The 15000-nt window shown below is 42.2% G+C and overlaps 1 protein-coding gene across 2 annotated transcripts in view; it reads left to right on the top strand.

Annotated features, from left to right (window-relative positions):
* ZCCHC7 (zinc finger, CCHC domain containing 7) overlaps positions 1-15000 on the top strand; it is a 227055-nt gene that overhangs the window by 141855 nt on the left and 70200 nt on the right. For both annotated transcript variants that reach the window (XM_015416453.1, XM_015416454.1), the window contains exons 4-5: positions 1982-2104; positions 5548-5718. In XM_015416453.1, the coding sequence (XP_015271939.1) occupies positions 1982-2104; positions 5548-5718 (294 nt within the window). The remainder of the gene's footprint in view (positions 1-1981; positions 2105-5547; positions 5719-15000) is intronic.

Here is a 15000-nt window from a genome sequence, read left to right on the forward strand (position 1 = left end):
TATTTAGACTACAGGCAGCTCAGTGCAGTGATAATTGTGCATGCACTCATATAGTTTTCTATATGTGCATGCTCTGGGCAGCTGAAATCGGCCAGGGGCTTCACTCATCTGTACAATTTAAGATTGTACTTCAGGCTCCTCTGCAGTGTTTGTTTTTTTAACATATATTTTTATTGGTTTTTTTCTTTTTAGACTTTTACAGTACATATGATTCAATTTCTTACCATTTCCTCCCCTTCCTCCCTCCTCCCTTCCCTATCTTCTTGTTGTCTTTAGTCTTTTGACCCCAGTCATGGGCACAAAGTTTGAATCTTCCACTGAATGTCTTTTCTTCCTTCCTTTGATATTCATTCCAAGTAGGTCTTCCATCTATTCCGAACTTCTGCAGGTTTTTCTTCCCATGTTGTCTCTTTGCGTATAGTTGCCACCAATGTTCCCTTTAAGCTGTGGAGTCTTGTGAGCTACTTTGTGAGCTACTGGCATTAAAGTTGTGAGCGAGCATTTGGCTACAACATCAATTAGTTTGCCCTGGAGCCATCCTTCCTGAGCTGAGGCAAAAATGTGTGAGCTGGAGGCTAAAAAACTGTGAGCTAGCTCACACTAACTCAGCTTAGAGGGAACAGTGGTTGCCACCAGGGTTCCCTCTAAGCTGAGTTAGTGTGAGCTAGCTCAGTTTTTTAGCTTCTAGCTCACACCTTTTTGTCTTGGCTCAGGAAGGAGGGCTCCAGAGCAAACGAATTTATGCTGTAGCCAAATTGCTCACTCACAGCTTTAATGGCAGTAGCTCACAAAGTAGAAGTTTTGCTCACAAAACTCCACAGCTTAGAGGGAACATTGGTAGTGGGCCCCCTGAGAAAAAAACGGGCCCCCTGAGCAAAAAGTTGTTAGCTACGGGCCTGTGGCCAGGTCACCACTAAGCATTCAGACGTCATAAATATTGGCAGCTATTTAGGATTTTATGAAGAGGAAAAAAGTCAAACTAGAAGTTTATAATCACATTTTCAGTTGAGCTTCTGTTATTCACTGCCTTTCCAGAGATGGTTTTCTGTTTTCCTTCCTTATGTTTCTTGTATTTCAGTTTTAGGTCTGTAGCTTTCTGACTCTGACTTTCTCTTGTGTATCAGCTCACTCACCAGCAGCCTTTTACATCTGTGCACACATTTACTTGACCTTTAGCTCTATCCACAAATAGCTGGCACAGTATGTGTTCCTCTAATTGAATAACATGGTCGCTATCAACTGTAGTCTTCTGTATTAGAAAGACAGTGAATGCCCATTACTGCCATTGACTAGCCAAATAAATAAGGAACAACCACCACAACCCATTGCAAAATTGTATTGCAATTGGTCTGAGAAACGTTTTGAGAGAATGCTCTGATTTAAACTCTCGATTTCCAGTCATGTTCAGATGTCCATGAGTAAGATCAAGGATTTTCTTGTTAGTGAAGATTTTTTCGTGATTCTTTATGTACTCCAATACTGAAGTACTTCAGCAGATATTACCCTTATGAGCTTATTCTCTGGAATTATTTTTGCAAAAAGTTTGATAATATTTTGTAAATTATTGTTGTGGAATAATGTTGATCAAGGCATCATCCAGACATCACGAACAACTCATAAATTGCGAACTGAATAAGCTAGGATGTCCTCAATCTCTCACGCTAACTTTTCTCCCTGTGTCCATGCCTATTGAAGACTTCCTATGATAGAGCAAACTATAATTGGTTATGATGAGTCTAGAGCAAGAATGACTATTTTTGTTGTTGTTGTTGTTCAGTCGTACAGTTGAGTCCAACTCTTCGCGACCCCATGGACCACATCATGCCAGGCCCTCCTGTCTTCCGTTGTGCTCCGGAGTTTGCTTAATTTCATGTATATATACTAAAAGCAAAAAATTTAAAATGCCCCTCCCCAAGGTAGTTTCTGTGGTCTTGAATAAGTACAGGAGTTTTCATCTAATAATTTCATTCTGTTTCTTTAGGCACAGATTGGTAACTATGTCACTGTGCGTCGTAACAACAGATACTACATGCCAGACAAAAATGTCACTTGCAGAAATTGCGATAAAAGAGGTCACTTATCAAAAAATTGTCCGACTCCAAAGGTAAATACAATACTTGGATTTGTTTACAAAGAGAATCATTTGTTATTGTTGTTTGCCATTTACAGGCTTTAAGACCGGGTTAGAATTAATTTTTCTGGAGGGGTATCTTGAGACGTTTATGAGGGGGTAGTGATGGACTAAGCACTCCTCCAAAGTTTGACAATTCAGGTGGACAGCTTTGGTTCAGGATCATCAGTAGCTGTCTCCTACATTGTTTCATTCTGTGTCAGAGGTTAGTCACAACCACCTTGTCTCTTAATGATTCATTCACTGCCTCCCAGAACTATCAAGTTACTTCTCTTTGGGCCATGGTGGAAAAGGGATAAGCTTACAGGTAGTAGGGAGCTTGGTGACATGCAACATAGCAGAATCCTTGGGCCGCAGTAACTAAAACTCATCTATGTGATAATGGGAACAAAGTCCTGTGAGAATCCTTTGTAACTGTATGACCTCCAGCATGGCATCCAGGTCACAGCAGTTGTGAGAAATTTTATCTGCAAAATGCTTGGCAGTAGCAGCAGGCTACTGAGTGTTTAGATAAACTGTTCTGGGCCCTTACAAGAAGGGAGACTCCTTGTCACTTGAATTGGTTCTGCAGACATGCACTGTTCAGTGGTGATGGAGAAGTAGCCTGTTTGTAGCCATCATCAACACACTCACCCCAAGTCATTCTCCATTTATAGTCTAACTATATTGTCCCTGTTGCTTTATCACCCTAAGCTGATATCACACAACTATTGGGGTTCTGCTCAGTGGGAGAGGACACTCTGATGCATTTGTGTCCAGTGCCCTGGCTATTTCTGTATTCGAGAAGTTGCCTGTTGTATTCACAGGCACACCATGCCTGCAGAAAATTTTCTGAGGGCTATTTAGGAAACGAACAGGATCTGTAACCCTCTGGAGAAATATAACTGGTAATCCAGTCCTGCAAACACTGGGAACCCCTGAAGTCTCAATATCACCAGGTAGTGAAAATTGCATTAAGCAGAATGAAGGTTGGGATTGGGAATTTAGGAAGTAAACATAGACCTCATATAAACTGTACGTATTTACTTATAAATTGGGCGCCCTGTACTTTGTCTTGGTTTTTAAGCTTGCACTGGGCTCAGAAATGTCTCCAGGCAGAAATTCAACATGCCATTTTCACCAACAGTGTCATAGCATTAGGGACAGAATAGAGCTCCGCAGACCCCGTATTTTATGTTCCAGAGTGCTGAGCAGTTGTCCTCCAGCCCCACCTTCTAGAATCAGTCAGCTGTGAACCAGAACTGCAAACCACTGTTTAAAGTACATTTTCTGTTCTGTTTCACAGGCAGAATTATGGTTTTCTCAGTTTAGATGTGTAGACAAATCATGGTTTGCATGAATAAGCAAGTGAGGGAGGAGTGAACAACAGAAAGGGGAGTTATGAACCCAAGACCCTGGAATGAGCTTGGTTTGGTGTCATGTGTGGATTCAGTTCGACTTCTGTAGCTAATGCACCATCAGAATCCCACCCACCCTGTACAAGGACCAGGACAAGGGCCTGCCCACTCAGGCGCCCCACATGGTAAAGAGAAAGAGCCAGCTAGCCAGCCCCACATTTCCTGCAGCTTGGCTGGGTGCCTCCCTCAGCTCTGCTAGGCTTGGTCATAGACCTTTGCACAATGTGCATGGCTCTTCTGGGCACTGCCTTCCCCATGCTGGGCACAGCCCATGTCAGGAGGAGGCGAGCCAACAGTCCATCAGAAAATTCCCTTGTGGCTATAATGGCCAATCCACCCCTGACCTGAGATACACATTCCATGTCAGATGAGTGAGATGCCCAATACATAAAGAAAAGGTCCTTGACAAATCTTTGCCTCCTCTTTGACCTCCAGTCTTTGGCTGCTGGTAAGCTGTCTGAGCAGGTTCATCTCTCTGAACACTGGCCTACATGGTTTATATAACTAGTTGTAGTTAATACCACAGGGTTGGCAGACCCAGCCTAGTTGTTTCTAGTTGCTAGCTGCCTCAGAGGCCCTGATTGGCTAGATAGAATTATTTTAAATAAAATAAATAAACCTAGTTTAGATCATTCTTCATCTTTATGATTGCTAGCAGGTAAAATCTCACTCTGGAGCTAACAGTTCTCAATGCCTGCACAGACCCTAAAAGCAGAACCTACTGGAAAGCTAACTCATCTAGAAGGCAATGATGCCTCCATCCTTAGAGACCTGTTGTTTATGCATGCAGGGTCCACTATTGCCCTTTCCCATGGGCTTTCTTTCCAAATTCCCTCAAGAGCTTCTCTGGAAAGTATCTCAAACTGTGAGATATCCCCCGCCACCCCAGCCCACATTCCATTTTTGTTCTTTAGCTGGTCAAAATAACTCTGAGTTTTAGACAGTATTGCTTTTTTGGGATCTTTGTGATGGCTCAGAAGTCTAGTTTTAAAAGTATACTGCCTGTGAGGCAAACGTTTTCACCATAAATGGTTGTTATCTTTGCTTCACTGACTTAGGCAAGGAACGTAGTAGTGACTGTCTGTGGAGCTTTATGAAAGCTCAACAGAAAATGCTGGGAAGCATGGTCAGGTTGGCTGGGATTGACAGCACCTTCAGCTTCTTTAATCTCTCTGAAGGTTGTAAATGCAGTACCTGCTGCTATAGTTCAATCCAGTGTGTAGAAATCTTTATGTTTGTTTGCATCTCTGTTTGTTTTGACCACACTTCAGAACAAAAACAGCAGCAACACTGAATATAATCACAGACTTTAAAAATCAGCTCAGTAAAACAATACACAGCTTGCCCAAAACAGTAATCATAAATTCTAATGAATCTACCATCACAAACTAGTATACTATAAAAGGTTTAACTGTCCTTTGTTGTTGGCTATCCAGACCCACACGGTGTTTTGTTGTTATAGTGGATTGGATCCTGTAATTAGCCAAGCTTGTGCAAGAGCTCGCTACAGGCAGCTTGTTGTAATTAATATATGAAGTGGCCCTAAAGATCCTTCATCCCATTGTTGTATGGTTGAGTGATACGGGACTACAAGCTGTGATGGCCACTATAGCTGTCAAATCCTGTATCTACAGAGAGCTACTAAAACTCAATCTGTGAAAGAGCCTTTCTGCTTTCAGTTGCAGCCACCATCACACAGTTTTCATATAACCTCTGTATAAGCGGGGGGGAAAGATTACTTTCATGGACTTCTTGCAAATCAGAATTCCTCTAGCCACTCAAGTATGAGCTGCAGAAACCATCTTCAAGATGTTGGGTTGGGGTACTCCTTGCTCTCTGTGCTGCTTTCATCATGCTTTCTGCAACAAAGGGAGAAGTTCATTACTAATATATGAAGTGGTCTTGCATTGTGATGTTGCATTGTGGACTTCAGTGTAGCTGCACTGTGAATGTTTCACTTAAGAGTTCCACATACGCCTTAAATATCTGTTTTTCTTTTCTCTCCACGTTTCTTCATAGAAAGTTCCACCATGTTGTCTGTGTGCAGAAAGGGGGCATCTACAGAACAACTGCCCTGCACGATTTTGTTTAAATTGCTGTTTGCCTGGACACTTCTCAAGAGAGTGCATAGAGAGAACTTACTGGAGTAAACATTGTAACCGCTGTGCAATGAGAGGCCATTATGCAGACGTGAGTACAACATTAATCAAAGCTGTCCCCTGTCTTCAGTACCCCTTCTGCTTATCACAGATTGGTGGTGTTCTTGCCAGCACACCTATTAGTACAGTTGCATTTGGCGGAGAATGTATTTGCAGATTTATATGTAAGCTTATTGTTTTCTGTTACCTTAAATGTGCTGGGTTGGATCCATTAATGGGAGGAGTGAAGAGGCACCTTTTGGATCCAACTGGTTATATGAAGATTGATAATAAAATTAAAATATAATTAACAGCACTGTCCATTTGGATGCCAGATTCTTGCTTTTACAACATTGTTATTTCTGAAGTTATTATGTTTTACTTGATATTAATTAATTGTAATTTACTTATAATTCATAGTTAAGAACATAAGAGAACATAAGAACATAAGAGATGCCAATGTTGGATCAGGCCAAAGGCCCATCCAGTCCAACACTCAGTATCACACAGTGGCCAGAAATACCAGTGCCATCAGGAGGTCCACCAGTGGGGCCAGGACATTAGAAGCCATCCCACTGTTGACCCCCCCAAGCACCAAGATGACAGAGCATCACTTGCCCCAGAGCCCCTATCTATACCTTGTGGTTAATAGCCACTGATGGACCTCTGCTCCATATGCTTATCTAATTCCCTTTTGAAGCTGTCCATGCTTGTAGCCGCCACCACTTCCTGTGGCAGTGAATTCCAAGTGTTAATCACTCTTTGGGTGAAGAAGGACTTCCTTTTATCCGATCTAACTCGACCGCTCAGCAATTTCATGGAGTGCCCACGAGTTCTTGTATTGTGAGAAAGGGAGAAAAGTATCTCTTTCTCTACCTGCTCTTTCCCATGCATAATCTTATAAACCTCAATCATGTCACCCCTCAGTCGTCGTTTCTCCAAGCTAAAGAGCCCTAAGCGCCTTAACCTTTCCTCATAGGGAAAGTGTTCCAACCCTTTTATCATTCGAGTTGCCCTTTTCTGCACTTTTTTCCAAAGCTATAATATCCTTTTTAAGGTGTGGTGACCAGAATTGCACACAGTATTCCAGATGAGGTCGCACCATTGATTTATATAGGGGCATTATGATATTGGCTGATCTGTTTACAATACCCTTCCTAATAATCCCCAGCATAGCATTGGCCTTCTTTATTGCAGTCACACACTGTCTCGACATTTTCAGTGAGTTATCTACTACAACTCCAAGATCTCTCTCTTGATCAGTCTCTGCCAGTTCAGACCCCATCAATGTGTATTTATATTTAGGATTTTTGGCTCCAATGTGCATCACCTTGCACTTGGCCACATTGAACCCCATTTGCCATGTTGACGCCCACTTGCCCATCTTTGACAGATCCCCTTGGAGTGCCTCACAATCCTCATTGGTTTTCACCACCCTGAACAACTTCGTATCATCCGCAAATTTAGCCACTTCACTGCTTACTCCCAACTCCAAATCATTAATGAACAAGTTAAAAAGCAGTGGACCTTCATAAATATGTGAATGTTCAGAACATAGAATGATTTTTATTCATCGTTTTACATTTACTTTTCAGCAAAACATACATTTTAAATTAATCTTTATGAAATTCATTAAGAATTCTGGACATTAATCCAGTGGATTGCCAAGAATTAAGAGTATAATGTTAAAAATGTAATTACCATTCTGCATGGACTGGGAGACATTTGTTGTAAAGACCTGACCCCTATTCCTTTAATTAGAACAAGATCTATACCTGACTACTTGTATATCTCACTATCTTGAAGTCTAGTGTGAGCATGGCAGATGAGAGACTGAGTGGTGAATTGCAAAGTCAAGTCTTGCCTGTGCCATATTTTCACTAGGTAGGCATAGGCAGGCTGCTTTCTCAGACTCTGGTATGCCTGCCCTGTCTCTGCAACATTACCGGCCTACCTTCTTGAAGTGAGAATGATAGTCTTATTCAGAAGATCTCTTCCGCTGGACCTTGGAATATGAACTCAGGTTCACACGATCCTTAGTAAAATTTCCTGTGTTTGACACAATCTAATACTAGTAATTCTGAGAACTTTGGTCCATTGTTTTCAAGATGAGAGGTTAGTATTTTATTGCAGAAATTTTTGTATAATTGTATCTCCAATAACTGTTCTGGTTTTGCATTATTTTTGTGTCAAAACTACATTTTGGAACTTTTTAAAATTTAAAATTTATGAATTATTTCAGTGTATTAAGACTGAGTTAGTCAATTTTTTCATAAATTATTTCTCTATAAGATTCACATTGAAGAAATAATTCAAGATGGATCCAATTGCAGATACCAGTTTGTTGGATAAAGCCCCGTTAGGTCCTGTGTTGAAATTTTTTTCTCTTCTCTTGGTTTATTTAGTTTATTTTTTGTTATAGCTTTTATATTACACTGTGATGAGATAAATTTTGTAAAAATTTCCTATTAATAAAGAATTAAAATAATTAAAATATATTGGTCTACCTTCCAGACCTATTGCAAGAATTACAAAGATGACTATGAAGTGTTTTGAATGTTTGGAAAGCACTGTATCGATGCCAAGTAGTAGTAGTGCTTCTTTCAGATGGCTTTAGTCATTTTAAGGATTGGCATACTATTTATTTATTTATTATTGTATTTATATCCCGCCCTCCCCACAGACGGGCTCAGGGTGGCTTACATTTATTGTCACCATGTGCCAAATCACAATAAAACACTTAAAAACAAGTTAAAACAACAAACAATAGACAATTCATACTTTAAAGTGCTTTAAAGTACAAGCGGGAATTAAGATTGCTGGGGAAAAGATCAACAACCTCAGATATGCAGACAATACCACTCTGATGGCAGAAAGTGAAGAGGACCTCAAGAACCTCTTGCTCAGAGTAAAAGAGGAGAGCGCAAAAGTGGGCTTGAAGCTCAACATCAAAAAAACTAAGATCATGGCATCCGGCCCCATCACTCCTTGGCAAATAGAAGGGGAAGTCGTGGAAGTAGTGACAGACTTCACGTTCCTGGGATCCCAGATCACCGCATACTGTGACAGCAGTCATGAAATTAAAAGACACCTGCTCCTTGGGAGGAAAGCGATGGCGAACCTAAACAGCATGATTTTTCCTTAAAATCTGCCTCCATTCCTGAGGATTGGAAGGTAGCTAATGTCACTCCCATCTTTAAAAAGGGTTCCAGAGGAGATCCGGGAAATTACAGGCCAGTCAGTCTGACGTCGATACCGGGTAAATTGGTGGAAACCATTATTAAGGAAAGAATTAGTAGGCACATAGATGAACAAAACCTATTGAGGCAGACTCAACATGGGTTCTGTAAGGGAAGATCTTGTCTCACTAACCTATTAGTGTTCTTTGAGGGGGTGAACAAACATGTGGACAAGGGGGATCCAATAGATATTATTTACCTTGACTTCCAGAAAGCTTTTGATAAAGTTCCTCATCAAAGGCTCCTAAGCAAGCTCAAAAATCATGGGATAAAAGGACAAGTCCTTTTATGGATCAAAAACTGGCTAGTTCATAGAAAACAGAGAGTGAGTGTAGGTGGGCAATTTTCTCAGTGGAGGGTGGTAAGCAGTGGGGTACCACAGGGATCAGTACTTGGTCCACTGCTTTTTAACTTGTTCATTAATGATTTGGAGATGGGAGTAAGCAGTGAAGTGGCTAAATTTGCGGATGATACAAAGTTGTTCAAGGTGGTGAAAACCAGTGAGGATTGTGAGGCACTCCAAAGGGATCTGTCAAAGATGGGCAAGTGGGCGTCAACATGGCAAATGGGGTTCAATGTGGCCAAGTGCAAGGTGATGCACATTGGAGCCAAAAATCCTAAATATAAATACACATTGATGGGGTCTGAACTGGCAGAGACTGAGCAAGAGAGAGATCTTGGAGTTGTAGTGGATAACTCACTGAAAATGTCGAGACAGTGTGTGACTGCAATAAAGAAGGCCAATGCTATGCTGGGGATTATTAGGAAGGGTATTGAAAACAGATCAGCCAATATAATAATGCCCCTATATAAATCAATGGTGAGACCTCATTTGGAATACTGTGTGCAGTTCTGGGCACCACACCTTAAAAAGGATATTATAGCTTTGGAAAAAGTGCAGAAAAGGGCAACTCGAATGATAAAAGGGTTGGAACACTTTCCCTATGAGGAAAGGTTAAAGCGCTTAGGGCTCTTTAGCTTGGAGAAAAGACGACTGAGGGGTGACATGATCGAGGTTTATAAGATTATGCATGGGAAAGAGCAGGTAAAGAAAGAGGTACTTTTCTCCCTTTCTCACAATACAAGAACTCGTGGGCACTCCATGAAACTGCAGAGCGGTCGGGTTAGAACGGATAAAAGGAAGTACTTCTTCACCCAAAGAGTGATTAACACATGGAATTCACTGCCACAGGAAGTGGTGGGTGCTACAAGCATGGACGGCTTCAAAAGGGAATTAGATAAGCATATGGAGCAGAGGTCCATCAGTGGCTATTAGCCACAAGGTATAGCTAGGGGCTCTGGGGCAAGTGATGCTCTGTCTTCTTGGTGCTTGGGGGGGTCAACAGTGGGAGGGCTTCTAATGTCCTGGCCCCACTGCTGGACCTCCTGATGGCACTGGTATTTCTGGCCACTGTGTGACACAGAGTGTTGGACTGGATGGGCCTTTGGCCTGATCCAACATTGGCGTCTCTTATGTTCTTATGTTCTTAAAAAGTAGAGACATCGAGACCTTTTTTTCTTGATCCATTGACATGAACAAATATGAAGAGATGCATTATTCTATTGGGAAGAAAGCCTTATAGGGAAGTAACATTGAATAACTAGCTGGTTATTGATCTGCTGAATGAAAATGCTGCTTTTGAACTATGGTGCTGGAGAAGACTCTTGAGAGTCCCTTGGACTGCAAGAAGAACAAATCAGTCAATCCTCAAAGAAATCAACCCTGACTGTTCCCTGGAAGGCCAGATAATGAAACTGAAGCTCAAATACTTTGGCCACCAAATGAGAAGGGAGCACTCACTGGAGAAGACCCTGATGATGGGAAAGATTGAAGGTCAAAGAAGACGAGGACAGCAAAGGATGAGATGGCTAGACAGTGTTATGATGCAACAAACATGAAATTAAGCAAACTCCTTGCAGCCACGCACTATATTTGTATTACAGTTATTGCAAAGAGTCGGACTCGACTGTGCGACTGAACAACAACAACAACAACAACAAAAGTACTTTATTGTTGTTCTTTTCCAGTAGATTAATCATTGTGGCAAGCAATGTCTCAGACTGACCATAAATAACAATGAATATATAGCTCACACTTCTTAAATTCTATTACATAGCAAAAATGTATACCGTATTTTCCTGCGTATAAGACTACTTTTTAACCCAGGGAAATCTTCTCAGAAGTGGGGGGTCGTCTTATACGCCGGTACGCCAGAAGCATCAGCACAGCTCTATATTTTAACTGGAAAAGTTGGGGGTCGTCTTATACGCCCAGTCGTCTTATACGCCGGAAAATACGGTAGTTAAGCAGATAGGCCTTTGTTGTGCAGATGGGGCCAGGTCCATTCTTCACTAATAAAACTATGTGTCTAAAATAGCTGAACTCTATAACCTGTATAAAATATGCAAAGTTAGCTAACTGTAAAATTTCTTCTAATAAACATAATAATTAAAGTTAATTAATATCAAGTAAAACATAATAACTTCAGAATTAACAAAGTTGATAAGAAATCATGCAAGGCTCTGAAGCTCTCACTTGGTCTTCCAAAATTTCACTAGGTGTTTTTTATTCAGATACTTGTTTCTGCCTTTGCAGCCAGAACAGCTAACAAGATTGCACTATTTTAACTTTCTGAAGAGGAAGAAATGGGTAGAAATACAAGACACACCACTATCCAGTTACTTTTTTTCCTTTGCCCTAAGTACCCTTTTTTCCCTCTGATACAGGATAGGTAGAATATGAATCGCTAAAATGTGGAAGAGTTTCTAGTTAAGAAATGGGATAAGGGAAGAAATGGTATGGCTGAAAAATGAAAAGTGAAAGGGGTGTGTGGAAGGTGATTATTACAAACAGCAAGATGCCCATTATTATAACCCATAAGCTTGTGTAGCGCAATAGCTGGTATATTGCACAGATTCCCTGGAAGATGCAACATACACACTGATTCACAGGCACACACACACTCTTGCAATCTCTCCCACCCCACGTTAACAGAAGAAAGGGGGGGGGTTGCAGGGGGCCACTCCACATTTGCAGAAAAATCTGAAAATTGGGTTTCCAAAAAAAACCCCAAATAGACAGCAGCTATCTCCAGAGAACTTCCTGCTCCTCTGCTCACGAGTGAGACAGCCTCACTGGCATCATATGGGCTGGGCGGATGAGCCTCCACCACCAAAACTGCTCCTGAGGTGTCAGCACTGGAGGTAGGAGAGAGGGCAAGGAAGAGAGGGAGTCTTCCTCCTGCCATCCCACCTCTGCTACCATACCTGGGGAGGGGGAGCAGGTGAGCAAAATTCCCCACATACTGCAAATCTCTTAGTGGATGAGAGGAGTGGGAAGTAGTGAGCTGCCCAGCAAGTGGTTGGGGGGGGGGGGTAGGATGGGATTCTCTCACCTCCCCCATGGAGTCCTGTAGAGCACACTTGTATATATTTTAAATTACAAATCCATGCAGAAATCTGAGGGGATGCAGCTTTTGGGTGCTTAGTTTTTGAATTTTAAAACTTGAGTAGATTGTTCTGAAAATGCACCATGTTTATTTAAGAAGTAAGTTTGGAAGAGAGAGGCTGAGTGGAGAAGCTACAATCCCAGAGCTACTTCCAGTCTCTTAGAGCTCCAAGGCTCCACCTGTACTGCCTATTATTAAGGACATTTGCAGCAATCCTAGTAGGTGTCTGTTTGGAGTCAAAATCAAGGTTGCTGAAAAGCAGGCTGTAGCCAGGATTTTGTGGCTTGCAGGGCAAAAATCTTTCTGGTGGGGCTGAAATTCTCAGTGCAGAAAGAAAAGCCAGAATTCTGAGGATTATGACTCAGCTACTCTTCTCTCTCTGAGTCTTCTCAAGCTATCTATTCTACATAGATGTTCTTATTGCTTGCAATCACCCTTAGCCTATTAGCCATTTAGCCAAAAGAAAGCTGTTACCAGGAGAGATCTCTAAACTGCAAGCTGGCAACCACTTTAGATGACAGTTCTCAGCTGCTGCAAGGTAATCACTTCCGCCAGCTAAGCAGCAATTCTGATAACAAGCTGACAGGTGGGGGTGATGACTTCTATAGTCAAGAAAGCTGAAGCAGAAAAACTCTCTTAAAGGAGACCAGTTTCTTGACACAGACTTGGAAGGGATACTAGAGGTCACCTACTCCAACTCCCTTGCTCAGGCAAGAATTAGTCAACTACAGCACCCCACTGTAGTACACACCTTAAGGAGTACACATCTTAAAAATGTTTTAAAATTATTGAAAAAAACATTTTCATGGGAAATTCTTGTGGGGCTGTGTATTTAAAAAATGGGGCAGAGCCCCCAAAAGCCCCACCGTTGCTGCTGAGAAGTTTGCAAAAATTGTGATTGACATTTGTTTCTTGTCCAGAATGCCTGTGTTATTTCTCAAGTCTCTGTTTTGGCCACTGGATAATGGCTTACAAAAGCTGTATTGTGGAAGCATCAACTTCTAAGCCAAACAGCAGCAGCTAGACAGAAGATGCCTACTAGAAGAATGCCCTTGTGGCATGTATCTGAGCATTGTGGCAAATGTTTGCTGAGGTGGTGGCAGGAGGCAAGCAGTTCTGACGTTTTGACAGTCAGAGTTGTTCAAGAGTGGAATCAGCTGCCTAGGGAAGTGGTGAGCTCCCCCTCACTGGTAGTCTTTAAGCAGCAGCTGGACAAACACTTGTCAGGGATGCCCTAGGCCAGGAAAGTCAAACTCATTTGTTACGAGGGCCAGATCTGATATAAACGTCACTTTGTTGGGCCGGGCCACATCTGCCATAAAACGTAATGCCAGGTACCAGAGATGGAAACTGTATAAAGTACAGCTAGTGAGCGCCGAGTTGGTGCGTGTGCAGAGGAAAACCCATATAGGTAGACTGGAGAGGCAGCAGTGCGGTGCTGGGCAGATGCTCCCATGATGCTTCACTGCTGCATACGAGGTTGTTCTGTGCTGAAGCCACAATGGAGTGGCTCCACCTAATCCCCCCAGCACTCCCTCCCTTGCACCAGTTGCTTGTGGGCCACATAAGAGCCTTGGACAGGCCAGTTCTGGCCCCCGGGCCTTACGTTTAACACCCCTGCTCTAGGCTGATCCTGCATTGAGCAGGGGGTTGGACTAGATGGCCTATATGGTCCCTTCCAACTCTGGGATTCTGTTATTCTAACATCAGGACCAGGCTTGCACTATTCAGATGTGGCTAACCCCCCCCCCCACTCTGCACCATAGGTAGTTTGAGAACTTTCCTGAGAACATTCATAAATTCCCTACATTTTAGGCAAGCTCTGCATGATCTCACTGGTCCCTGGTGAAGTTCATCTCAAGCACAGTACCATGCTAAGCAACCTTGTGTAATACTGAGCATAGATGTGAAATACGTTCATTTACCGGAGAAGGGACTCTATCCCATGGGGTCATTGTCATTCACATTATTAAATAAAGCAATTGATGTAAAGCATGAAATCACTTCCTTTCATCCCCTTTTTGCACCTGTGCAATCAGAGACGTCCTTTAAGTGACTTTGATTGCACTGCCTGCTTTTTGTGTTTGCATCTGTTGAAGAGCTGGCTGCAAGTATTGATAGCAAAATTAGTTATGTTCATGGGCAGATGTGGAAGGCACACAAAGGCAGTAAGTAGTAAGCTTCAGCAAAAAAAATCAAAGCCTTTTAAATGTCATTTTTACAAAGTGCTGTTTTAAAAATTAGAGTCTAGTTAGGGATGAGCATGAACTGCATTTTGGGGGCTGGTTCACAAACTGAACTGGTTCGTATCAGTTTGTGACCCCTGCTCTCTGCTGCTTTTGATGGGGGTGTATGGATTAAATGGATCTGAGACATTTAACCCCCGCTTTCTGCTCCCCATGAAAAACGGTGGGGAGCAGAAAGGGGGGTTAAATGGCCCCAAGCCAGAAGCAGTGGGGAGCAGAAAGCGGGGTTTAAAAGACTGAGCCATTTAAACCTCAGCTGTTTTTCGTGGGGGAATCTGTGCTTTCTGCTCCCCATCAAAAGCTACTGGGAACAGAAAGAAGAGATTTAAATGGCTCAGAATCATTTAAACCCCTGTTTTCTGCTCCCCGCCACTTAGCTGTTTTTCATGAAGAGAAGAAA

This window comes from Gekko japonicus, unplaced genomic scaffold (assembly GCF_001447785.1).
Source record: "Gekko japonicus isolate JY-2015 unplaced genomic scaffold, Gekko_japonicus_V1.1 scaffold2130, whole genome shotgun sequence".
NCBI classification, from domain to species: domain Eukaryota; kingdom Metazoa; phylum Chordata; class Lepidosauria; order Squamata; family Gekkonidae; genus Gekko; species Gekko japonicus.